Source organism: Sceloporus occidentalis, unplaced genomic scaffold, assembly GCF_023333645.1.
Source record: "Sceloporus occidentalis isolate IW3139 unplaced genomic scaffold, rSceOcc1.0.p SCAF_20, whole genome shotgun sequence".
In the NCBI taxonomy this organism is placed as follows: domain Eukaryota; kingdom Metazoa; phylum Chordata; class Lepidosauria; order Squamata; family Phrynosomatidae; genus Sceloporus; species Sceloporus occidentalis.
This window is the reverse complement of record NW_028317000.1, coordinates 8,874,709-8,899,349: the sequence shown is the minus strand read 5'-3', so window position 1 is coordinate 8,899,349 and position 24,641 is coordinate 8,874,709. Positions and strand designations below refer to the sequence as shown.

Here is a 24,641-nt window from a genome sequence, read left to right as displayed (position 1 = left end):
CCCTCCCTCCCTCCCTTCCATCCTTCCTCCTTCCCTTCCTCCTTCCTTCCTTCCTTCCTCCCTCCCTCCCTCCCACCCTCCCTTCCTTCCTTCCATCCTTCCTGCTTTCCTCCTTCCCTTCCTCTCTAGGACCCTTTCCGCTTTCTGAGTCTCTAAAGAACTTGATTACTTCTGGGTAGCATGGAGTAGTGGTTTGAGTGTTGGACTACAACTCTGGAGGCCAGGGTTCAACTCTCAGCTTGGCCATGATGACACCCACTGGATGGCCTTCTCTCCGAGGTGTTTGGATCGTGAGTTCCTGCATAGAAGCATAGAGTTGGAAGAGAGCGCAAGGGCCATGCAGTCCAACCCCATTCTGCCATGCAGGAAATCTCAACCAAAGCATCCCCGACAGATGGCCATCCGCCTCTGTTTAAAGACCTCCAAGGAAGGAGACTCCATTACATTCTGAGGAAGTGTGTTCCACTGTCAAACAGCCCTTACTCTCAGGAAGTTCCTCCTAATGTTGAGGTGGAATCTCTTTTCCTGGAGCTTGCATCCATTGTTCTGGGTCCTAGTCTCTGGAGCAGCAGAAAACAAGCTTGCTCCCTCCTCAGTATGACTTCCCTTCAAATATTTAAACAGGACTATCTATCACCTCTTAACCTTCTCTTCTCCCAGCTAAATATCCCCAGCTCCCTCAGTCGTTCCTCACAGGGCTTCATGGTTTCCAGACCTTTCACCATTTTAGTCACCCTCCTTTGGACACATGGCTCCAGTTTCTCAATGTCCTTTTTAAATTGTGGCGCCCAGAACTGGTCACAATATTCCAGGTGGGGCCTGACCAGAGCAGAATAGAGTGGCACTATTACTTCTCTTGATCTAGACACTATACTTCTATTGATGCAGCCTAAAATCGCATTGGCCTTGTTAGCTGCCGCATCACACTGTTGACTCATGTTCAACTTGTGGTCTACTTGGACTCCTAGATCCCTTTCACACATATAAGTCTCTCATTCAGCCAGGTGTCCCCCATCCTAAATCTGTGCATTTCATTTTTCCGCCCTAAGTGCAGTACCTTACATTTCTCCATGTTGAAATTCATTTTGTTACCTTTGGCCCAGCTTTCTAATCTATTAAAGCCATTCTGAAGTTTGATCCTGTCCTCAGGGATATTAGCTACTCCTCCTAATTTGGTGTCATCTGCAAATTTGATAAGTATACCCCCAATTTTGTCCTCCAAGTCATTGATAAAGATGTTGAATAGCACTAGGCCCAGGACAGAGCCCTGTGGGACCCCACTAGTCACTCCAGGATGAAAAGGAGTCATCGTTGAGCACCCTTTGGCTTCAGCCGGTCAACCAATTACAGATCCATTTAACAGTTATTTTGTCTAGCCCACATTTTACTAGCTTGTTTGCAGGAATGTCATGGAGAGCGTTGTCAAAGGCCTTACTGAAATCAAGATATACTATATCCACAGCATTCCCTTCATCTACCAAGCTGGTCATTTTATCAAAGAAAGAGATCAGATTTGTCTGGCATGACTTCTTTCTCTGAAACCCATGTTGACTTTTTGTGATTATGGCATTGCTTTCTAGATGTTCACAGATTCTCTGTTTAATGATCCGCTCCTGAATCTTCCCTGGTATTGATGTCAGACTAACTGGATGATAATTGTTGGGATCTTCTTTTTTCCCTTTTTGAAGATGGGGACAATGTTTGCCTTCCTCCAGTCTGCATGGCAGAATGGGGTTGGACTGGATGTCCCTTGGGGCCTCTTCCAACTCTATGATTCTATGCCCTGGAAATAAGTGAGGCAATCCAAGGCGACCAGAAGAAACAAAACAATATTTTAATAATGGAAGGAGAGAACAAGCAAAAGGTGGCACAGTGCACTGGATGCCACCTCAGTCTGCATAGCCCATGGACCCTTCACTGCTGCTGTCGTCAGAAAGCAGTGCATCAGGGTTGCAGGCAAAACAGACCTGGCCCATGTCCTGCCAGCAGAGCCGGCAGTAGAGGGTGCCACAATCTGGATTCGGACAGAGTTGGGACCTCCGGGATTCGGGCATATTGCAGAGGATGCAGCGCCGGCGGAGGAAGCGTTTCAGGAAAGGGAACCAGTGGCCAATTCGGTCCAGGAGGGGTTTAGTCTGCAAAAGGAAGAAACAAGAGGGAGTTCAGTGCAAGGGACCTCAAAGGTCATATAGCCCAACCTAGTATTAACATTGCCATGTGTCCGTTGTTACAGGCGTTCCTCACTTATTCAACAGGTTAGGGACCAGAGTACTGTCAAAAAATGTGAAATATTGTGTACCTTCAAGTCATTTCCAACTTATGGTGACTCTCAGGCCAACCTATAATAGTATTTTCTGAGGCTGAGAGTGTGTGACTCACCCAAGGTCATTCAGTGAGTTTCCACAGCTGAACGAGGAATCAAATTGTGGTCTCCAGAGTCACAGTCTAATGCTCAAACCACTACACCATGTATATTACTGTGCATTATACAAAAGCTCCTGCTGCCAACTTCTTTCTTTCAGTTAGTCTCAAAGGTGCTACAAGTACATACTGATTCTACAGACTAACACAGCTATATCTTTGAATTCTACTGTATATTATATTACTGTATAAGCAGAAATATAAGTATGAAATATAAGTATGAACCCATAAATGGCTTCTGCAGTATACAGTACATAGTTAAAGAAAACAATGGCATGTGTCAGAAAAAAAAGTAGCATGTGGTTGCAAAACTGTCATAAAAAGTGCCATATTTTGGTTCAATCTATGTACTGTATACTGTAGAAATCATTTGTTGTATCATCATGTGCTTATAATCCAGCACTGTATGTGTATTCATACATATATTGGTATCAATATTTGTCAAAAGAGCATACCACATATTGAATAAGTGAGATGTGGCAATTATTTTAAAGCATTGAAAAAGCAAATCATTGAAAAGGAATCCATTGAAAAGTGGGGGCAGGGTGCATTTATAAAGGATGTCCTTTCTTTGAGCGTCAAAAAGATTGTCCTTTATTATAAGGCATGTTCCCCATTTGAGGCTCGAAAAGCTTTTCCCTCTGAATAGACCAGCGATCCCCAAAATGGGTGCTATGTTCCCCCTGGGAAGCCAGTGAGAGAAAAAGGGACAGCAGGGGGGCCTTCAGTTAAAATATTGGCACACCAGAAAGACAAGAGGAACCAGTGGCTTTAAGACCATGGTGGGGGAGAAGTGGTGGCAAAAAGGAGTTTTTGCATTTGGGACCCAGGTTAAGCTTTGTGAGTTTTGCCATGACTTGGCTGGCAGGTTTTGTCAGAGAAGCCAAGAGAAAGGGTAGCAGATGAAACAATGGTTGGCAGGAAATGACAACTTGAAGCTGCCTGGCGAAGGCATGGCTCTGGGGAAGGAGGCAGAGGAGTAACAGGTTGATTCTTCAAATGTATCCTTTGCTTCTCTCAGGGGTTTTGTTCACACTATGAAAATAATCCAGAATGAATCTGGGTTAGATCTCTGTTGTTCACAAGCATCCTGAACACACCGAAACCCCACTTAATCCAGAGTAATCGATATTGGGTTTCCCCTCGAGCTTTTAAAAAAGATCTGCATTGTTGCTAGCATGAATAACCAATGCCAAATAAACCCAGGATAAAATGCTGCATGCCTTGAATGTGCCCCAAATGCATTTGCATCATCAACTTCATCTTTATTTGAATGCTTGCACATGTGAGCAACCAAACTTGCAGAGATGTACACTGATGCAGTTCCGTCGGGTGAATAACAAACCCAGAATGCATGAGTGAGATGATTTGCATCTTCACAGTCCTTCCTCACTTGGGAGAAAAGTGGGAAGCCGATTATGGCTCTCTCTGCCCTGGCAAAGAAGGACTGAGAGTCCTTCCTTGCAGGGGAAAAGCTTCTCCTTTTGCCCCTGGTCACCTTGAGAACAGCAACTAAAAAGCCTCTCACCCACACTGGCTTTTGCTGCATGTCAGCAATGAACATGAGCTAGCTGTGATGCAGCAACTTAGGCTCTTATCACAGGAGCAAAATTTGAAGTTATCCCAGGGTCAATGTGAAGGCTATGCAGGGGCAATCAGGGGGTTTCAAGTTTGTTTATTACATGACGCCAAACGCAAGCAGGAGCCATCTTAAACACAATCAAGGGTCATTCCAGAGTTAGGTAAATTCAGGGGAAAATAGGATTTACCTAACCCTGGAATGACCCCCGGTTGTGTTTAAGATGGCTCCTGCATTGCCTTCACATTGACCCTGGGATAACTTCAAATTTTGCTCCTGTGATAGGGGCCTTAGAAAGCCAATGTGATTCTAGGTTGCATCAATAGGAGTATAGCGTCTAGATCGAGGGAAGTAATAGTGCCACTCTATTCTGCTTTGGCCAGGCTCCAGTTCAGGGCACCACAATTCAAAAAAGATGTTCAGAAGCTGAGGCATGTCCAGAGGAGGGCTACCAAGTGGTGAAGGGTCTGGAAACCATAAAGCCCTATGAGGAGAGACTTGAGGAGCTGGGTATGTTTAGACTGGAGACGAGACAGGGCTATCACATCATCTCTTAAGTCAGTGATGGCGAACCTATGGCACGTGTGCCAGAGGTGGCACTCAGAGCCCTCTCTGTGGGCACATGTGCCGTCGCCCCAGCACAGAGTTTGCCAGAGCTGGTTACTAGAAAGTCAGAGGGACACGGCACTTTGCGATAAATAGTGGGTTTGGGGTTGCAGTTTGGGCACTCGGCCCCTAAAAGGTTCACCATCACTGTCTTAAGTATTTGAATGGGTGTCATGTTGAGGAGGGAGCAAGTTTGTTTTCTGCAGCTCCAGAGACTAGGACCCAGCCCAATGGGTGCAAACAACAGGAAAAGAGATCCCTCCTAAATGTTAGGAAAAACTTCCTGATGGTAAAAGTTCTTTGACAGTGGAACACACTTCCTCAGAGACTATTGAGGTCACCTTCTTTGGAAGTCATTAAACAGAGGCTGGGTGGCCATCTGCTTTGACTGTGCGTTCCTGCATGGCAGAAGGAGGTTGGACTGGGGTGGCCCTCTTCCAACTCTATTCCACTTTTCTTCTTTTGTCTGAGTGTACAGCGAAGGGCCGCAAGATCCCACCTCCTCCTTTTTCTTCCCCTTGTGAGGCTGAGTGCAAATTACGTCGGGACTTTAAATTCAGTTTGCAGCAATTGAAGTAAGCTTAGGGCAAAGGGGAAAGTGGGAGGAGGAGGAGAGACAACATCTGAAATTAGTAGACTAGCAGAATAGTAGCATAGCAGAGGCTCACTCGGGACTGTCCCTGCCAAATCAGGATAGTTGAAGGGTATGTGGCAACAGTAGCTCATCATGGTTTCTGTCCTATTTCATCGCCACGTTCGGTTACATGCAGAGGCCCAGGTGAGCAGAAGAGCTAGAACTGAGTGCTATTCACAGTGCCCAGAACAGAGCCCATCTGAGCCAGGGATTGACTCACGGTCCCAGCAGGAGGGAAGAGCAAAGGCTGCTCTGCTGAGCTAACAGGATGCCTTGCCCAGAAAGGTTCCCCGCAACTCAAGGGGCGGGGAGCCAGAACTGCGGAGACAAAAGTGAGCAGGAAACAGGGTGTTTTCCTTAAAAAATGTTAACAGGCTGGGCAGCATTCTGTGCATAGACCTGGATGCAAAATGTACAGGGTAGGAAAAGGGCAAAATAGATTTGCACAAGCGGTCTTCAGCGGAGAGGTTGAAAGTGTTGTGGGGGGTTTTTTGTGACTACAACTTCCAGGATCCACTGGTGGAAGGTGTTGCTGATAAAAAAAAAAAGCAATCTTTCTAAGTTTGGACTGCCATTAGGGATACTGGAGAGATTCAGTTTGCATATACAGACACACATATTATGTTTTTAAAAGAAACGAAAAAATGCTTGAAATAAATTATGTGTCAAAGAGAATAAAATCTTCAACACTGAGGATGTTACTGTGACTAGTAAGAGTAAAACGTTACTGGGTTTTAGAACAGATCAGTCCCGAACTCTTCCTGGAAGACAGTTACAGACTGCCAAAATAAAGCTGCTTCAGGTCTCTTTGGAAGTATGCTATTTAAATGATGCATGGGTCCTAAGAGTCCAGAGGTCGCGCCAAAGCCACACTCAGTTCCTAAGCACTGGAGGGCAGCTTTGGTGCAGCTTCCGGATTCTTAGGATGCATGCATCATTTAAACAGCATACCTCCAAAGAGACCCCAAGCAGCTTTATTTTGGCAGTCTGTAACAGGCCTTGATGATTAAATTGAGACTGTTGTCATTTGGTCACATCCTGAGAAGGCATGATTCATTAGAAAAGACAATACTGCTAGGAAAGGGAGAAGGTAGTAGAAAGAGAGGAAGAATGCACACCAGATTTGATCAGAGAGGCCACAGGCCTGAGCCCACTGGACCTAAGCAAAGCAGTTGAGGACAGGGGATCTTGGAGAGGTCTCATCCACAGGGTCACCATGAGTAGAGATCGACTCAAGGGCAGCTAACAACAGCAACAAAGTGAAGTCGAAGGCTTTCATGGCCAGCATCCATAGTTTTTGGTGGGTTTTTGGGGCTATGTGGCCTTGTTCTAGAAGAGTTTATTCCTGACATTTCGCCAGCAGCTGTGGCTGTTCTATGAGGATGCCAGCCACAGATGCTGGCAAAACGTCAGGAATAAACTCTTCTAGAACAAGGCCTCATAGCCCCCCAAAACCCACAAAAAACTAACAACCTGCTCAATCACCTGCTTTTCACCTTGGCTTTTGTAAGCCAGCATATGTAGCTACAGTAGGACCAGCTAGAGACCAGCTATACTTTCCCAGCTGAAACTTAATTACTTGCAAACGCATCTGAGGAAGTAGACTGAGGTCTAACGAAAGTTCATGCTGCCAATTTCTTTCTTTCAGTTAGTCTCAAAGGTGCTACAAAATCACTCGACATACTTATGTACTGAATATCCTTTGCTCCAAGCCCGCACCAAAGTGTGTTTATTCATAGGCATTCTCCTACAGGAGCGACAAGCAAGTGGGAGGATTGGAAACAGGTGTGAGGTTTCCACTTACTCACCAGCCTTTTGTGCTGACGGACGCGGAGGATGATGCGCTTCCGCTGTACCGTGATGAAGGCTATGCGCTGCCGCAGCATCTCATTATAGAGGAAAAGGGTGCGTTTCTTCTCCCGCTGCCGAAAAGGGGAAATATGGTATGGGAAAGATGTGTTTAGGTTGCTCCCCAAGGAGACTTAGGAGTTTATCACACAACAATCCACTTTTGCAGGGTTTTTTCAGACCTTTCAGTCCCGTTTTTGCACACGATTTCAGCAATTTGTCTCCATGTGATAAACTCTTTATAGAATATTAAGACAGAATATTCAAACTAGAACAGATTAAAAATAGAGAAAAAACATCACTGATATGTATGTATGTGTGTCTGTCTGTCTGTGTTTGTGTTGTGTTCAAAGCAATTGAAATTCACAGAATAAAACCCAACATAGAATTAAAAACATTAAGATCCACTATAAACCAAATGTAATAAACAACAAAACATTAAAAGCCGATTGCAGCCCGCTGAAATAAAAAATTCACTTACTGGCAGAAGGAAAGCAAAGAGGGAGCCATAGGGCTACATCCACATTGCAGAAATAATCCAGTTTGACCCCACTTTAACTGCCATGGCTCAGTGCTATGGAATTCTGAGAACTGTAGTTTTGTGAGACTCTGGTGACCCAACACCATGTGGATGTGTTGCGTTTCAGTTCTGAAGTGCCACGGCAACGCTGACAGCATTATAAATCAACATTATAATCATGCTTTAGGGTCACCTTAAGTCAGAAATGGGTTTGAAGGCACACAACAACAACAGCAAACCACTCTTGTTAGGATATCTATGGAACTCTAGTTCAGAAAGGTTGACTATAGATCTCTACCAGACAATGCTAAGTACCTGATCAAACTATGCACAAGTTCCAAGATGCCTTAAAATGGAGCCATGCCAGTTAAAGTGGTATGAAACTGACACAACTGTGTAATACAGATACTGTATATTGCTCTTCCTCATTATATACATAAAACACACAATATCACAAATTCAAAATATATAAAATCAAAAAATATAAATGTTTTGTGGCATCTGCAGGGGTCCTCCGAGGATATCAAAATCCATATAGATGGTCAAGTCCCATTAAATACAGTGGCATACTAAAATAGTAGCTCTTATATAAAATGGTAGTATCAAAGTATATTTTCTATGAATTACTTTTAGTACTTTCTAACCATAGATGGTTGAATCCTTGGATAAAGAATCTGTGGATACAGTTGTCCAACGGTAATAAAATTTGATAAGTACAAACACATAACTGTAGAAGACGGATCAAAACTGTGCTTATTCATTGAAGGCTTGAAGCAAATAGGTACGCTTTTGAGAGCAGTTGACAAAATGGGTTCGGGAGACAGCAAGAATTCTTTACAGAAGGGAGTTACATAGATAGACTGCCACTGCCAAGCATTTTCTGCTCTAATGGAGGTGGCACCTTAATTGTGCCACCCGACTTGAAACATGGTGATGCAAGAGCCACCACCACAAGGTCAGGATGGGATGAAATGGGATCATTTGAGGAACCCAGATCACCAACCTTGGGGAAATAAAAAGCAGCAATGACGCGACGGATTCGGAAGGCATAGATTTGCGCAAAACACAGCAGTACCAGGGCACAGAGCGGGATGGCACACTTCAAATACTGGCGTTGGCTCATTCCACGTGCTTCCGGTAAACACTCTGCGGGAAACAGACAGGGACAGAATTGAGCGGTTGGCCAAAGTCCCCTCATCCTTTAGTTTTATCCTTGGGATTTATTATGTATAGTTTACATAGATGCAGATTTAATAGGAACAATTAGAAGTTTAAAAATGGTGTTTTGTTGAAAGAGATAAATCATACCAGTCCCTAATAACTTTGGTTTGATTATGTGGAAAGCATTCAAACGTGGTTGATCAAGCTTTCTAATACATAAAACAATGGCGCATTACAGACTGCCCAAAACGGGCGGTCTCGCGCCGCTGCCGGTTGCGGCGTGGAGGAGCCGCAGCAGCCAAACCACGCGACTCCTCCACGCTGCAAATAAGCGCCAAAATTGCGCTTGTCTTTGCGGCGCGGATATGACGCCGCGAGGTGCCAGTGGTGCACTCGCAGCGTCATATGCACTGCGTGACGTGCGGACGCAGCGCATCTGCTACGTAAAGATGGTGGCCCCCGTGTGGAACGGGCGCCACGATTTTGTATGTACTTGGTCCGTATTAGGGTTGGGGCGTCCGGAAGGGATGCCCCTTTCTAACCCTAATACGGACCCAGTCTGTACTTTATGCCCATCTGTAACGGGCCAATGTTTCATAGTATTAATATAATAAGGAGGATGCACATTTTTTCATTAAAACATTCATGTGAACACACACACACACACCATGGTTTAAACCAAAAACCCTGTTTTATCCTTGGGATAAAACTAAAGCCATACATTTGGGTGCAGGAGACACTTGGTATTTGCTGGGGTTTGGTTCCAGGACCCTTTGTGGACACCAAAATCAATGGATGCTCAACTCCCAGTAAATACAGTGACATTATATTAATACTATGAAACATTATTTTATGTATTAGAAAGCTTGATCAACCATGTTTGAATGCTTTTCAAATTATCGAGCCAAAGTTAGCATCTGGTATGTATGATTTATGTGTTTCAATAAAACTCATTTTTTTTACTGCTTATTATTCCTGTTACATCACAATATAAGTAGACTATACCTAATAAAACATACAAAGTAGTCTCAACGATAGCTGAAAATAAGAATGAGTTAAGGTTAAGCATGAGTCCTACTTATTACGGTACTTATAATTAAATCTGAGCAAACAGCAATATAAAAATGCAAAAGCACTTTGCAGAGAAACACACACAAAAAAGCTACTATAAGCATTAGCAATGGCATTAAACATTTTCAATTTAAAACTAGCTTAGAGGCCTTTCAAATGTTGTGGCCATTAACTTAAATAACATTTTTTATTTATACAAGATACAAAACCTCTCAGAGTGGCTAATAATAATAATAATAATAATAATAAATAATTATTATTCTTTAAAAAAGGCTCTTTTAAAGCAAGTTGTTTTGGTGGGATCTTATGTTAGTTGAAGGATTTGCTTCTGAATGGTGTTTGTTACACCAAAAAATAGTGATAAAAAAAGAAGCAACTGATATTAGATACTGGTCTAACAATGATCAGTTGGCAATTAAAATGTTTAAATTCAAAGAGTTGTTGTTCAAATAAGAGGGTTAGAAAACAGTAATAATAGCAAGACCTAAAATGAAAAGAAAAGTATAATCAATTAAAACGACAGGAGTGTTTTTCTAATCGTTTGGTTAAAATCGTAGTTTTCAAAAATAACTTTTTAAAAATAGATTTTTCTTTCCTTTTTAAATCTGACTATTATTAGTAAATAATAGAGTTTAGTATGTTTAAGTTGGCTGGTTTAATCCATGGTTTAAAGCAGCCACCCCTGAATACAGTATAATAAACTCTAATGCTCTATTCTTTAGGCTCTGTAATACCATAGGCTTTACCTTTGGGCTCCTTAATATCATCTCTTCTTCCTGAAATCCAAAACTCTGATTCTATTAATTCAACAAGCTGTCAGTATCAACCCTCTCTGTCTAAATCCAAACCCTGTCTGAATCCCTCCAGAGGCAAACATCTGCCTTTTGTATACTAGCATCTCTTTCACAGGAAGCAATTGCAAAGGTCAAGAACATTGGCCTGTTACAGACAGGCCAAAATAAAGCTGCTTCGAGTCACTTTGGAGGTATGGTATTTCAATGATGCATGTGTCCTAAGAGTCCAAAAGCCGCACCAAAGCCACACTCCAGTCCTAAGGACTTTAGTGCAGCTTTGGTGTGGCTTTTGGACTCTTAGGACTCATGCATCATCGAAATACCATACCTCCAAAGTGACTCGAAGCAGCTTTATTTTGGCCTGTCTGTAACAGGCCATGGTGTTTTGTTTTGTTTTACTATGGTTCCCAGAATCCCCCAGTGGCCATGGTAGCTGGGGGATTCTGGACACTGCAATCCAAACCTACAACTTTCAAAATCTCTGAAATGCCTCCTCCTTTATCCCACATTTCGGCATTAAAGAGAGATTAAAGCGCATTTAAAGCAACCCACAACTAAAACGCAAATGGCATGTAATTGCGCAAAATGATTATCACACACAATTGCGCAAATAAAGTGATATCAAACATGCATTGTCACTGAAATCCCAAAAGTGAAAAGATGTGCGTGAATGCTTCTTTGTGAGCACTTTAATAGCTGAACTTGTTGGATTTTGGGTCTCTTTTAATTCTGTTTCTGATACCTCCAAAAGAGGAGTTTGGATTCTGCTCATAGACACACACACATTTCGAGGAAGGCTGGCAAGGAAAATTGACCCAAGGTTTGGAGGTGCAACTGTTTTGGACTGCAGCGCCCAGGATTGCAACTCCCATGGGGATTCTGATGCTAACTTTTTATTAAAGGCCACTTTCCCTGCTTCTTTGGAAAAGTGGGCAACTGCAGAGAAAATGGGAGGGGGCAAGTTTCAGATCCCCAAGACCCTTCATGGACCGCATGGACTGACCTAAATGCCAAAAAAACCCCAAAAACCATGAAACAACAAAGACACCTAGTAGGTCTGGTACTCCATGTCTTAGTATTTTTGCTGTCAAACTGTGCAGGAAGAGCACTATGGAAAAAATAAATGGCTGGAAGCTTCAAGGAAAAAAACAATTCCATCCTCTAGTTTTATTAATGGAAACAAGGGAAATCATGGTGGCCCAAAACAGCCTTGGACCATCCAAGGGCCACGTTTCCCCACCGCTGCTGTGCAACCTGTGTCCTGTGTGCATGGGGTCCCCACCCCACCTCACCCCTTCTCCCCAACATACGCAAGTTGTTGGCCTCCATCACCATCTCCGAAGAAGTATTCAGGGCCCCAATGGTGCTCCGGAGGAGTCGTGCCATCATGGTGTTCCCACCAACTCTGACCTCCAAGTGGTGACTGCCTGTGGAGAAGACAGATGAGCCAGGTGGGACATCGGTTGAAGTACTGCACTGGGATTTGGGGAGGGGGTTGTGTGCCAGGTTTAGTACCTACAAGTTCAGCTGGTGCTCCTGGGCCCATCATTCTCCACGGCTGCATCCGCACTGCAGAAATAATTTGCTTTGACACCATAGTAAGTGCCAATGCTCAATGCTATGGAATTCATATACTCATAGGAGCATAGAATTGTAGAGTTGGAAGAGACTCCAAGGGCATCCAGTCCAACCCCATTCTGCCATGCAGGAACTCACAATCTAAGCATCCCTGACAGATGGCCATCCAGCCTCTGTTTAAAGACCTCCAAGGAGGGAGACTCCACTACACTCTGAGGGATTTCAGCCATTAAGAATGAGGTGGAATAAAAACTGGGAAACCTCCAGATGTTAGTGTGATACAGATGGGGAACTCCAAAAGGGCTATATCTGGACCCAGATTCAGCCCCAAGATCCAAGATTATCATTATCATTATATTTACATTTTCCCCCAAACCTGGGACTTGACATACAAAAGTCAATTTTAAATAAAACTATTCACAATATTGAATCATTTAAAATCTATGGCAAAAATAATAATTAAAAAGTATTTAAGATTACCTACAGGCTATGTGTCAAAGGTATATATGAAACATACTGTATATATTCATGTATAAGTCTTGAAACGTTAGTCAAAAAATTGACCCCCAAAACCTGGATCAACTTATACATGGGTCAATGTAAGTCCTGTAACTTAACTATTATAAAAAGGGGGAACAATGCCCTGAAACTAAGGCAAGAGCATAATCTGTCCTGGGAGCACTGATTCCCTTCTATTCTCTCCTCCATCCAGCCTTAGTGTGCGTATAAACAGTTATGCCTGCTGGAATTTTGTAAGTTCTTTGGCATTGCTTTCCTTTGCTTCATCATTTAGATCTTTTGTTACATGTCCCTAGGTTTTACCTTCAACTTATCCACAGGTCATATCAAAATCTACAATCTTGGCCCCCAAACCTGTCCTCGACTTATACATGAGGTCAACCTATAGCTGAGTATATACAGTAAATGATTTTTGTGTTTAGAGTTATGTCCCATCTCCACTATGTAGGAATATGCAGCTATTCCAAAATCCAAAAAACTCCAAAATCCAACATTTCTGATCCCAAACATTTTGGATAAGAGAGACTCAAGCTGTAGTTTATGGCCATGACTTTGAATTGTGCCAGGAAACAAATTGGTTCCCTACTCATAGTCTAATGAGCCTGCATGGTGTAGTCGTGATTTCAGTGTTGGACTATGACTCTGGAGACCAGGGTTCAAATCCCTGCTGAGCCATGAAACTCATTGGGTGACCTTGGGCAAATCACACTCTCTCAGCCTCAGAGGATGGCACCGACAAAATCCCTCTGAAGAAACTTGCCAAGAAAACCCCACGATAGGTTCGCCTTAGGGTCGCTAGAAGTCATAAACAACTTGAAGGCACACAGCAACAAGAGGTATTAAACAAGAATTGAAGTATTAAAATTATTAAAACATTTAAAAAATTCTTGACAAATTCTACATTAGGGCACAAAATCCAAATGCACAGGTCTAGGATGGGGATACTTGTATCAGCAATACTACGTGTGAAAAGGATCCTGGGATGGTTGATGATTGAACATGAGCCAGCAATGTGGTGGTGAGGCAGCAAAGAAGGCAAATGATATCTTAGGCTCAGTACAGACTGCCGGAAAGCGGCGGTCTGAGGCCTACTGCGCGCTGGTAGCACCATCATGGCTGGACCCCATCCACATGGGAGCTGCCATGATGATGCAAGCGTGGTGCAGTGTCTAAACATTGCCGCGCCACACATGCATCATCGCTGTGCACAAGTGCGCCATTGGTGCACTCATGGTGCCCACTGCGCAAACTAAAACCCTGCTTTCAGCGGGTCCTTTTTAGTCCTGCCAGAGGCCACACCATTTGCTTGCTGCAGCCTCCGCAGGAGGCTAAAACGGGTAGCTCCAGCCCACCCTTTGGGGCGGTCTGTTGAGCCCCTTAGCCTGCTTTAATAGAAAAAGAGTTTCCAAGTCAAAGGGAAGTCATAGGTTCGCCTTAAGGCTGCCCTAAATCGGAGGTGACTTGAAGGCACACAACAAATCCTTTGGCGGGCTGTATGTGGCCCCCGGGCCGTATGTTGTGCAGGCCTTATCTAATCCATTGAAGACTGTGCCATCTTTTCCTGCACTCCATGTTAAGATTCTAACCAGGCAAACCACAGCTGCAATTTAAATAAATACCTACACCAACAAAGAAAGCCCACACCTGTTTAACGTCTTCCTCATTTCTGGCTGAGGTTTAAAGCAGGGGGTGGGCGGGTAAAGGACACCTTTGTTCCAGGGCAGGGCAAGAGGAAGGGCTGGGGACACATCATGTTGGGCGGGGACCACAGAACTTACTGCGGAAAGAGTACTCTACAAAGGAATGGTGACGGATGGTGCTGAAGATGGTGTAGAGGAGAAAGTCGAGGGCACCAGCGATCAGCAGGAAAACCAAAGCTGGCATGCAGCCCAGTAACTCACTCATCTGGAAAGAAAGGTGGAGGGGTGGAAGGGACACAGGGTTGCTGATGTCAAAAACGGCATGGAAAATGGAAACGTCAGCAAGATGAGGAAAAAGAGACTGGAAATATTGCGGTGTCTTTAAAGATATAATCAAATGGTGATATGACTGTAGCTTTTACAGATTCAACAAGGGGGCCTTCCCAGCTGTGGCATCCTACTTCTAGAATGACCTCCCCAGGCTTAAGCGTCGGAAACACTCTTTTCGGAGCGATTTTGTGGAGGTGATTTTAAAGCTGCATATGTTTCATTTTTGTACCAATTTATCTGGGTTAATCGGTGTTTTAAAACTGAGATACTTTACATGCATTCTGTTATGGTGACTGGTAAATGCAGAACTTGGAAATACTACTTTTGGGGACTCTACCTTCCTTTAGTTGCATGGTTAGCATATCCTCATTGACAACCTAGTTCTGTTTGTTTGTTTGTTTTACCACCACCGCCCTGCTTTCCACACAGAAAACCCATCTTCTGCATTTTTCCACCCGTGTGTTTTTCTCCACAAAATAACTCTTTTGCAATAGTTCAAGAAACTGAATAACAGGAGAAGACTGCAAAAATTCTGCCCAGTTTCAGGACTGTTGGGAAACCCATTTTTCAAACTGGGAATGAATAATTACAATTTTTTTCCCATCCCTAATTTTTTCGGGGGTGGCTGGACTTATCCCAATTTGACCAAACCTCTATGAACAGAGGCTGTGTACTTCTGAGTATCAAGGGATGGGGACAAACAGGCCACAGAGCTCTCCCTGCTCCCATCTCAGAAGCCTCTCTTTGCTCATTCCTGGGAAGAGTACATTAGATTTGGAAGTTAAACAGGGCAACTTCCATGCAGAGTGGGGATTTTTTTGTCTGTGCACCTTTGCACTGCCTGTGTAACACAGTGGCAAAAGGCACAGCCAAAATCCCAGTTAATCTCCTCCACATTCCTCCATTGCTGCCAGCAGGTCTTTGCCCCCAAACCCCAGCCAATTACCATAGCCTTGGTCTCGGCCGACTGGAAAGAGAGATAGAGGGGATCGATGACGCCACTTTGCTCAGCGCGCCGCAAGGGCAGAAGCGTGCGTTTGTTCTGAAAGATCACCAAAGAGGAAAGAGAGGGCAAAGAAAAGGTTAGGCAGACCACAAGTGTGACAATGTGGCCGATCAAAGGGGTGGCCAACCAGTGGGATGGCATCTAGGCAGCAGGCAGTTGCCAGTGGTGTGCTTATGTGTAACAGTGCGCATGCATGGTGGGGAGGCGACAAAAAGAATCAAGTGCTGTGGCTTGACGCCACGCCATACAGTCGGATCATGCGCATTTGAGCTGCCTTGGGCACAGCCGGTGTGGACAATGGGGTTTCAAACCACTTCCAGAAAAATGTAGTTTCGAGCCACTTTTTCCTGTGCATCTGTTCCATCCCTTTGGTTATTCAGGCACAGTAGTGTTTTTCATGGCAGCAGCTCAGATAACCCTCTTTTGATTGTCTGAGCTGCTTCCACCGCAGATACCACTATAGTGACAGAGGTGGGACAAGCAGAGATCTCCATGTGCTCCAATTCCCAATCCCTTTGGGATGTAGAGGGGAGACCTCAAAATTAAAAAAAGAAGAAGAAAGAGACAGATCAATATACTATGGGTAAGAATAGAAGAGCCTTCTGAATAAATTCTTCACCTAACCCAGAAGTGCACAATGTGTGGGCCATGAGCACATATCCTGTCAACACCCTCTGATCCTTGGCTGTGTTCCACATATACACACCCTCAGCCACCCTGCCATTGCAGGCTGCTCCTACCTGCTTCCGACGCCGGGCATCTATCTGCCGGAAATACCGGGATATATACAGATTGTCAAAGCGGATGTCTTGGTTGTAACTGTTTGTATAGGAGAAAGCCCTGAGAAGAGAAGAGGAGAGGAGAGGAGAGGAGAGGAGAGGAGAGGAGAGGAGAGGAGAGGAGAGGAGAGAAGAGAAGAGAAGAGAAGAGAAGAGAAGAGAAGAGAAGAGAAGAGAAGAGAAGAGAAGAGAAGAGGAAGAATGGGGGGAGAATGACATGGACAATGATGGTGAAGAGGTGGGTGTCATTTCAACCAGGTCATTTCAACCAAAGCTCCATAGAACTCCATAGACTGCATGTAACTCCACAAAACCCTCATTCCTAACCAATGCCTAGCTACCTTAAAAGCAAAGCAGCAAGCAGCTAGTCTTCAGTGTCTGGAAAGAAGACTTGGTAGTCCACATCTGAACAAGGTTCTGAGACTGAAGTTTCTGCTTATCATGGGCTTAGGGTCTCCCACTTCTCCCTCTGCATGTCTCAATGAATACAACTTCTGTGCCATCTCCATTGTGTACCGCAATGGCTCTATCATGCAAATGATATTTAAACGAATAGGGCCATAGCAGAGTCATCTCCACCGTGAATCAGTAAATATTGTATAACAGGTAATTGTCTTTTGGACTTTGCCTCTCCCTGGATGCCATCATCCAGCAGCCAGGCAGTCCCACAACATGAAAAGAAAGAGACTTCCAAGGCAGCATCTTCCACTGTCAAACATTCCTTTCCATCTGGCATTTTTACTAATGTTGAGGTGGAACCTCTTGTCCTGTAGTTTGAATCCATTGCCCTGTGTCCTGACCTCTGGAGAAGCAGGAAAGAAGCTTGCTCCATCCTCAGTATGACACCCATTAAAATACTTAAACATGGCTATTGTGTGACCTCTTTACTTCTTCTCCAGATTAAACATATCCAGCTCTCTAAGTCACTCCCCATAAGGTCTGGTTTCCAGACCTTTCCCCATTTTGCTCACTCCGATCTGGACACCATCCAGCTTGTCAATATCCCTCTTGAACTGTGGTGCTGAGACCTGGACACAATATTCTAGGTAATATTCCAGATAAAGCAAAATAGAATCATAGAATCATAGAATCGTAGAGTTGGAAGAGACCACTAGGGCCATCCAGTCCAACCCCCTGCCATGCAGGAAATCCAAACCAAAGCAATAGTGTGGGGTTCAGCATGCTGGATAGCAGAAAATAGGATTCAGCCCCCAAGACACCTCTTTAAACAGAGGCTTGATGGCCATCGGTCTGGGACGCTTTGATTGAGAGTTCCTGCATGGCAGAATGGGGTTGGACTGGATGGCCCTTGGGGTCTCTTCCAACTCTAGGATTCTGTAATTCTATGACAGTTCCTTTCAAGCTCTCCATGGGTTTAGGAAGCTATGCTCCCACTCTGTGGAAGCCCTGGAGATGGCACCCCTTCCCCTGTGCCCCAGGACCAACTCACTCACGAAGCAAAGATGAGTATAAAAGTGCAGGAGAGTAGGACGCGAAAGATGGATATGGCTGTGCCAACGCCCTTGCTGTGCTGGGCCAGCTCTTCATTGACATCATCCACCAGGTATTTGTGGGCAGTGAGGTTGGCACCAATCAGCATAGACTGCTGTTCTTCCTGGAGGGGATGAGAAGCAGAGAGGAAGGGGAAGGGGAATAGGGGGGCATCGCATGGGTTCCCTTCATCCAGCAAATGACCAAGAGTTGCTATGGGCACTTGAAATGCTTCTTAAGCAAACTTGGATGGAGCTTTGAAATAGCTCATCATCACCACCACCATCAATATCATCATCATCATCATCATCACTGCTAATCCACTTCCAAAAAAAGGTGAAAAAATTGGGACACAAAGTGGCTTACAAATTAAAACAGTACAATTAAAAGCACACAAAAGGGCACATTAAAAATACCAATGACTATGTAACTCTCCCCTGTAATCCTTAATTCTCATTACTTTAATTAGTTACTGATCATTTTTAGTCATGTTAAGTTTTTTTTTTTTAATTTAACTATTTCTTCTTTTTAAATGTCATTTATACCTTGCCTTTCTCCCTGCTTGGGATACAACACAGTTCATAAAATCCGAGCAAAAACAAAATCCAGATATAATGGATAATACAAAAAAGTTTTTCAAAATTAAAGAAGCAGTCGCATTAAAATAATCAATTTAAGACAGTTTTGAAAAGGTCATTCTTATGTAACAACCATGATAAAAGTACAAATATAAATGCAACACACCCCAGTTAAAAGACCACCTGAAACAGAAAGTTAATGCTCCAAGGCCAGTCATTGCCTGACAGCAGAAAGACAACCAAGAGGAAGTATGAGAGATCTTTGTCTTGTAGCACTGTTGACTAACTGAAAGAAAGAAGTTGGCAGCAGGAGCTTTCAAAAGCATCTGAGAAAGTAGACCGAAGTCTACAAAAGCTCATACTGCCAACTTCTTTTTTTCGGTTAGTCTCAAAAGCTGCTACAAGTTCTCTCTACATACTGATTCTACAGACTAACACGGCTATATCTTTGAATTCAACCGAGAGGAAGTCAGACTAGATTCCTGTGGAAAGGAGTTACATAGCCTAGAAGTAGCAATGGAAAAGGCTCTTTCTTATGTCCTCAATAAACATGCCTGTGGTGGTGATGGGCCTGAGAGAAAGCTCAAGGATCTTAAAACTCGGGCAGGTTCATACTGGGATATACAAGAGTTTATGAGACGGGAGGAATTTCTCTTAGTTTCAAATGAAAAGAAAGTGGGGCCAGAACACATTCATGTGAATTCTCTAGTTCCACAAATTTATGTGAATTCGAATTGTGTTCGAACTGGCTTCCCATTGCCCAAAAATAGCTTGCCATTGCCCGAAATTGCGTGTGGTAGTCTATCACGCAATAACGTTAAACCCCATGATTGCGTTCGGATTGCCATTGGTTTATACTTCCAATTTCCCTTGTCTGATAAACTCCAGAGTCTTTCAGACCATCTGGACTCATGAAATATAGGGCTTTATAGATCACAACCAGCAATTCTAATTGTGACTAGAAACAGACTGATCACCAGTGAAGTCGTTTCAATAGGGGAGTTACATGGTCCCTGAAATCAAATTAGGAACTCATCAGTTAACAAATCAATCATCCCTCCCTCCCATTCCACAAAGATTTAAAATTAAGTCGAAGGCTTTCATGGCCGGCATCCATAGTTTTTTGTGGGGTTTTAAAGATATGTGACCATGTTCTAGAAGAGTTTATTCCTGATGTTTCACCAGCATCTGTGGCAGAGGCTCCTGTTATAGCAAATAAACATGCTCTGAAGATGCCAGCCACAGATGCTGGCGAAACGTCAGGAATAAACTCTTCCAGAACATGGCCATATATCCCGAAAAACTCCCAAAAAACTATTTAAAATTAAATTAATTTTAAAATTAGTCTTTATGCATTGGCGGCAGCACTAACACTTCCGAGTTCTGTCCTTTCCGTGATAGGAAGGGGACTACGGTCCCTACAATTCTCATCCTGCCTGGTCTGTGTCCATGCTGGCTGAGGGATACTGGGAACTGTAGTCCAAAGGTTATTTGTCACGCACATGCTCGCACCTGGATCGCTAAGGTGGCTGTGAAGTCCTGGTTTAAGTTGTCCACAGAGCCGCTGACCCGGTCATAGGTCTGCCCAAAGTTTCCTTCCACAGGGATCCTGTCACGGCACCAAGTATACATGACTGCAGAGGAGGAAGATTGGATGTGCGTGAGAAAACCCTGGCCCTCCTGGGGCATATTGTTGTTGTGTCCCCTTAAATCTTATGGTGACTCTAAGGTTAACCTATCATTGGGTTTTCTTGGCAAGGTTTCTTCAGAGGAGACTTGCCATTGTTCACAGAGAGAGTGTGACTTGCCCAAGATCACTCAGTGGATTTAATGGCCAAGTGTAGAACTGCACCCTGGTCTCCATAGGCATAGTCCAAGACTCAAACCACTACTCCACACTGGCTCACTAGGGCAGGATGCTACCATTTTTCAGGTGGCAGGTGCTGACGTGCATGAAACGTGTACTACACCTCAGTGATGGCGAACCTATGGCACGCGTGCCAGAGATGGCACAGAGCCCCAGCACAGAGTTCTCCAGAGTTCGTTATTAGAATGCCAGAGGGACGCAGCACCTTGCAATAAATAAGTGGCTCTCGGGTTGCAGTTTGGGCACTCGGTCTCTAAAAGGTTCACCATCACTGTTACATCTCAAACAGCCCTGCACACAGAACACTAAGTCTTCAGAACAAAGGCTTCTAGACTCAGTTTCATTCTGTAATGGTAATGTTTGAAGGTCAAGGGAATATATTTTGGGTTGTAGCTTGTCCTGCTTATGAACTTCCCACTGGGAAATCTATGGGAAGAGAACGGGGGACTGGAGAAGACTTGGATCCGTCTGTTCTTGTCACTTAATATGAATCATTATTAATATAGAACCTGACTCTTTGGAAGCACTCTACCTCTAAAACCTGGCAAAAACAAGGGTGCTTATGTGCTCATGCCCTTCTTGTCAACTTCCCGCCAAGCCATAATTTTGGAAAACAAGATGCTGGGATAGAGAGGTCTCTAGCCTTTGGATTCAACAGAGCTCTCTATATGGTCTTTTTTTTCTGGTGAGATTCCTGGGTTAATGTGATCTGCTATGATAATATGAGACTTCTCAACCACCCTGGAGAAAAGGGAGTTGTCAAACAGTTTTGAACATGCAGTTAGTATCTCCTGGGGGTATCCATGTCAATGTTGCAGTGAATCCAGTCCAGATTTGGGCAAAGGAGTAATCCAAGGTACTGAAACCCATTCCCTCAATACTATTCAGCATCCTGGATAGCTCTTACAAAACTGTCAAACCCCTGGATTCACTGTCCAGCTATTCTGGCAGCCTCCAGCCATCATCACACTGGACTGATGGCAGATGTAGGGCCAGCCTCATGCAACCATCTCGGCTCAAACTTACTCTTGACAAACTGGCAGAGGAAGCTGAACTTCATGGGGATGCAGAGCAGGTGGCTGACCAAAGGCACAGCAATGGTACGCAGGCAGGACCGGTATTTGGTATCAAACCATGTCTGGCAACGTTTGATTGCTTGGTCAATTATGGCTAGGAGGAGGTGGAAAAAGAGAAAAGTTCTGACTTAGTTTTCATGATCCATGTCAGGTTCCTTAAGCCTCACTATTTTTAATCTATGAAATGCCAGAGAGTATGAGAAAAGGGTGGCTTTTCTGGTCAACCAGGAAAGCAGGGATGTTTTTTTTTATCACCATGGATGCACATTAAAATCAGTGTGCCATTCAGTGTGCAGCCTGACACTTCCCATAATGAAATTTGTTTCATATGTTTGGCTACATAATTTATGGCTACATAATTTATGTAGCCAAACATGCTCATTTGCTTTTCTATTAATTCTATTCCTCAGATATATTTTAATCAAAATAAATAAATAAATGCATGTATTTTTTTCAAGCAGTCACCACAATGACCACATGGCTAACATTTCCTAGGGAAACAATGTTGATTTTGTGTGCATAACATACACACAATGTGCATGTGCATGCATACATGTGTGTTCGCACACAGACACATCGATATCGCACTATTATAGTGCAATATTGTTGCACACTGTTATAGCACTATTATTCCGCTTTCACTGCTATGGCTGCCTCCTGTGGCATTCTGGGATTTGCAGTTTAGTGTGAGGAATTTTGAATTCTCATCCAGAGGGCTCTTGGGCTTCACTAAACTACAAACTCCAGAATTCCATAGGAGGCAGCCATAGCAGTTAGGGTTGAATAATAGGTTCCAGAGCCATAATCCAATTCCAGAGCCATATAATCCAATATTCAAACTACTTTGCCACACTGCTCTACTTAATTTAAATGCCAATTTAATTGCAAACTATAACCCAGTTGAAAAATGTGCAGATTAATGGGAAAACACAATGGAGGGGATCTGTGGAGAACACACAATAAATGTGCCATGACTGCACTCTAAATACCACAAGGGCTGTCAGGGAGAAGAGGGGGCAGGTTTGTTTGCTGCCGCCCCAAAAGGTAGGACTGGATGTAATGGTTTTAACTTACAGGAGAATAGATTTCGGTTGAACATTAGAAGGAACTTCTTCACAGTGAGAGTGATTCGGCAAAGGAACTAATTCCCTGGAGAGGTGACAAGGGTCTCCTTCTCTGGATGCCTTTCAAAAGAGGCAGGGCAGCTACCTGCTGGGTGCGCTTTCGCTAGAGATCTTGCATTCATCGTCTTTCCAGCTCTATGACACTATGGCTGCATCTGCACGGCAAAAATAATCCAGACATCACTTTAACTGCCATGGTTCCATGCTATGAAATTCTGGGAATAATAATAATTAATAATTTGTTTTATTTATATACCGCTATTCCATAGCGGTGAACAGCAAGTAAGCTAATTAGCAAGTAAGCTAATATGCCCCCAACAGTCTGGGTACTCATTTTAGCTCCCTCCTCGGAAGGATGCAAGCCTGAGTCGAGCTTGGGCCCTTTTGCTGGTCTTGAACTCGCAACCTTGTGGTTTCGAGTGAATGGCTGCAGTACAGGCATTTAACCACTGCGCCACCAGGGTAGTTTGTTGTGGCATGACAAACTACCATAGAGCCATGGCAGTTAAAGTGGTGTCAAACCAGATTATTTCTGCAGTGCAGATGTAGCCTATGTGATACCAACCAGAGACAGACTGTCCTAGCAAGTCATAGTTAGCAGGGTACACTGCGCACCTATGCACACTCCTTCCCCCATTTGCATGCTCACAAGTGCAGCGCATCCGTGTCTTTGCCTCGTACACCTCCTGTGTGGATGGGTTGGCTTTCCGCAGCACATCCCTCACAGAGCGCATGTCGTAACCTGCCTGGCTGGCCACTTGGTCATTCAGCTTTGAGAAGGCACTGGAAACTTCTTGGGTTTCAGATTTCAGGGTCTTCCCACTCCTCTGTGGCAGAAAGAGAAAGCAGCCAAGCCAAAACTTTACTCAGTTCTGTAGTGTTAAAAACTTTTTGGGTCAAATGTTGACCTAAATTTCTAGACTTATACATGAGCATATACAGTATCTCCACATGAAGTAGACCCAGTTTGGTGCTGTAAATTGTTCCATTATGTGAAACCTTCCCTCTATGCTTACGCCTTTTCCCTCCTGCAGACTCAAGACCCATATGGAATTTCCTCCCCCTTTGAGGATCTCCCCATGCTGAGGACTAGCATCCCAGCTTGGCTCCTCTATAAACTACTTCTTCTCACCACCATGTCCTTGAGGATCTTGCGCAGCGGGGCTGTTGAGACCTTCCATGCGCGCTTGGCATTATCAATCTGCATCTCCACAGTGCAGCTGATGGAGCTCACCACTTCAGCTAGGTTGTGCCGGATGTTTGCCACAGGGCCTGGAGATGGCGGCAGATGGGGAATTAGAAAGTAATCAGGAGAGAAGGATTCAAGCTCATTACACGCACCAATCCAAATATGCAACAGGTAGTTTCTGAGCTGCAACCTGCCATCTTACGGATCTTGGGGTGTGTGTGAAATGTTGTATTCAGAAGAGAAACTAAGGTAAAATATGGTTATGTGTGGGATGCAGAGCAGATGTAATAAAGGATCTGTTGGGAGAGATGTTTGAGGGTGACTGATGTTTTGAATGGGATGTTTTAAAACATTCTGCAAGTTAGTTAGAGTCAGTTAGGATTTGGATGTGTTAAATAAGGGGGCGTTTACACTGCAGAAATAATGCGGTTTGACACCACTGGTGATGTTACTCCATCCTATGGAATCCTGGGATTTGTAGTTTTACAAGGTCTTTAGCCAAGGAGTGCTGATACCTCACAAAACAGCCAATCCCAGGATTCTGTAGGATGGAGCCATGGCAGTTAAAGTGGTATCAAACTGCATTATTTCTACAGTGTGAATGCACACTAAGACCCCATACAGACAGGCCAAAATAAAGCTACTTCAGATCACTTTGAAGGTATGCTGTTTAAATGATGCATGCGTCCTAAGAGTCCAGAAGCCGCGCTAAAGCTGTGCTCCAGTCCTTAGGTCTGGATCGTGGGTTTGACGCGGCTTCCGGACTCTTAGGACACATGCATCATTTAAACAGCATACCTCCAAAGTGACCCAAAGCAGCTTTATTTTGG

The 24,641-nt window shown here is 44.0% G+C and overlaps 1 protein-coding gene across 1 annotated transcript in view; it reads right to left on the bottom strand.

Annotated features, from left to right (window-relative positions):
- Positions 1 to 1,889: 1,889 nt before the first annotated feature.
- The window catches only part of DCST1 (DC-STAMP domain containing 1), a 44,075-nt gene continuing 21,323 nt past the window's right edge, over positions 1,890 to 24,641 (bottom strand). The window contains exons 8-19 of the mRNA XM_089483225.1: positions 23,755 to 23,894; positions 23,272 to 23,449; positions 21,449 to 21,592; positions 20,068 to 20,189; positions 17,941 to 18,101; positions 16,448 to 16,547; positions 15,648 to 15,743; positions 14,510 to 14,636; positions 11,945 to 12,061; positions 8,612 to 8,754; positions 7,049 to 7,162; positions 1,890 to 2,135 (exon numbers count right to left, since the gene is read on the bottom strand). Coding sequence (XP_089339351.1) covers positions 1,890 to 2,135; positions 7,049 to 7,162; positions 8,612 to 8,754; positions 11,945 to 12,061; positions 14,510 to 14,636; positions 15,648 to 15,743; positions 16,448 to 16,547; positions 17,941 to 18,101; positions 20,068 to 20,189; positions 21,449 to 21,592; positions 23,272 to 23,449; positions 23,755 to 23,894 — 1,688 coding nt within the window. The remainder of the gene's footprint in view (positions 2,136 to 7,048; positions 7,163 to 8,611; positions 8,755 to 11,944; positions 12,062 to 14,509; positions 14,637 to 15,647; positions 15,744 to 16,447; positions 16,548 to 17,940; positions 18,102 to 20,067; positions 20,190 to 21,448; positions 21,593 to 23,271; positions 23,450 to 23,754; positions 23,895 to 24,641) is intronic.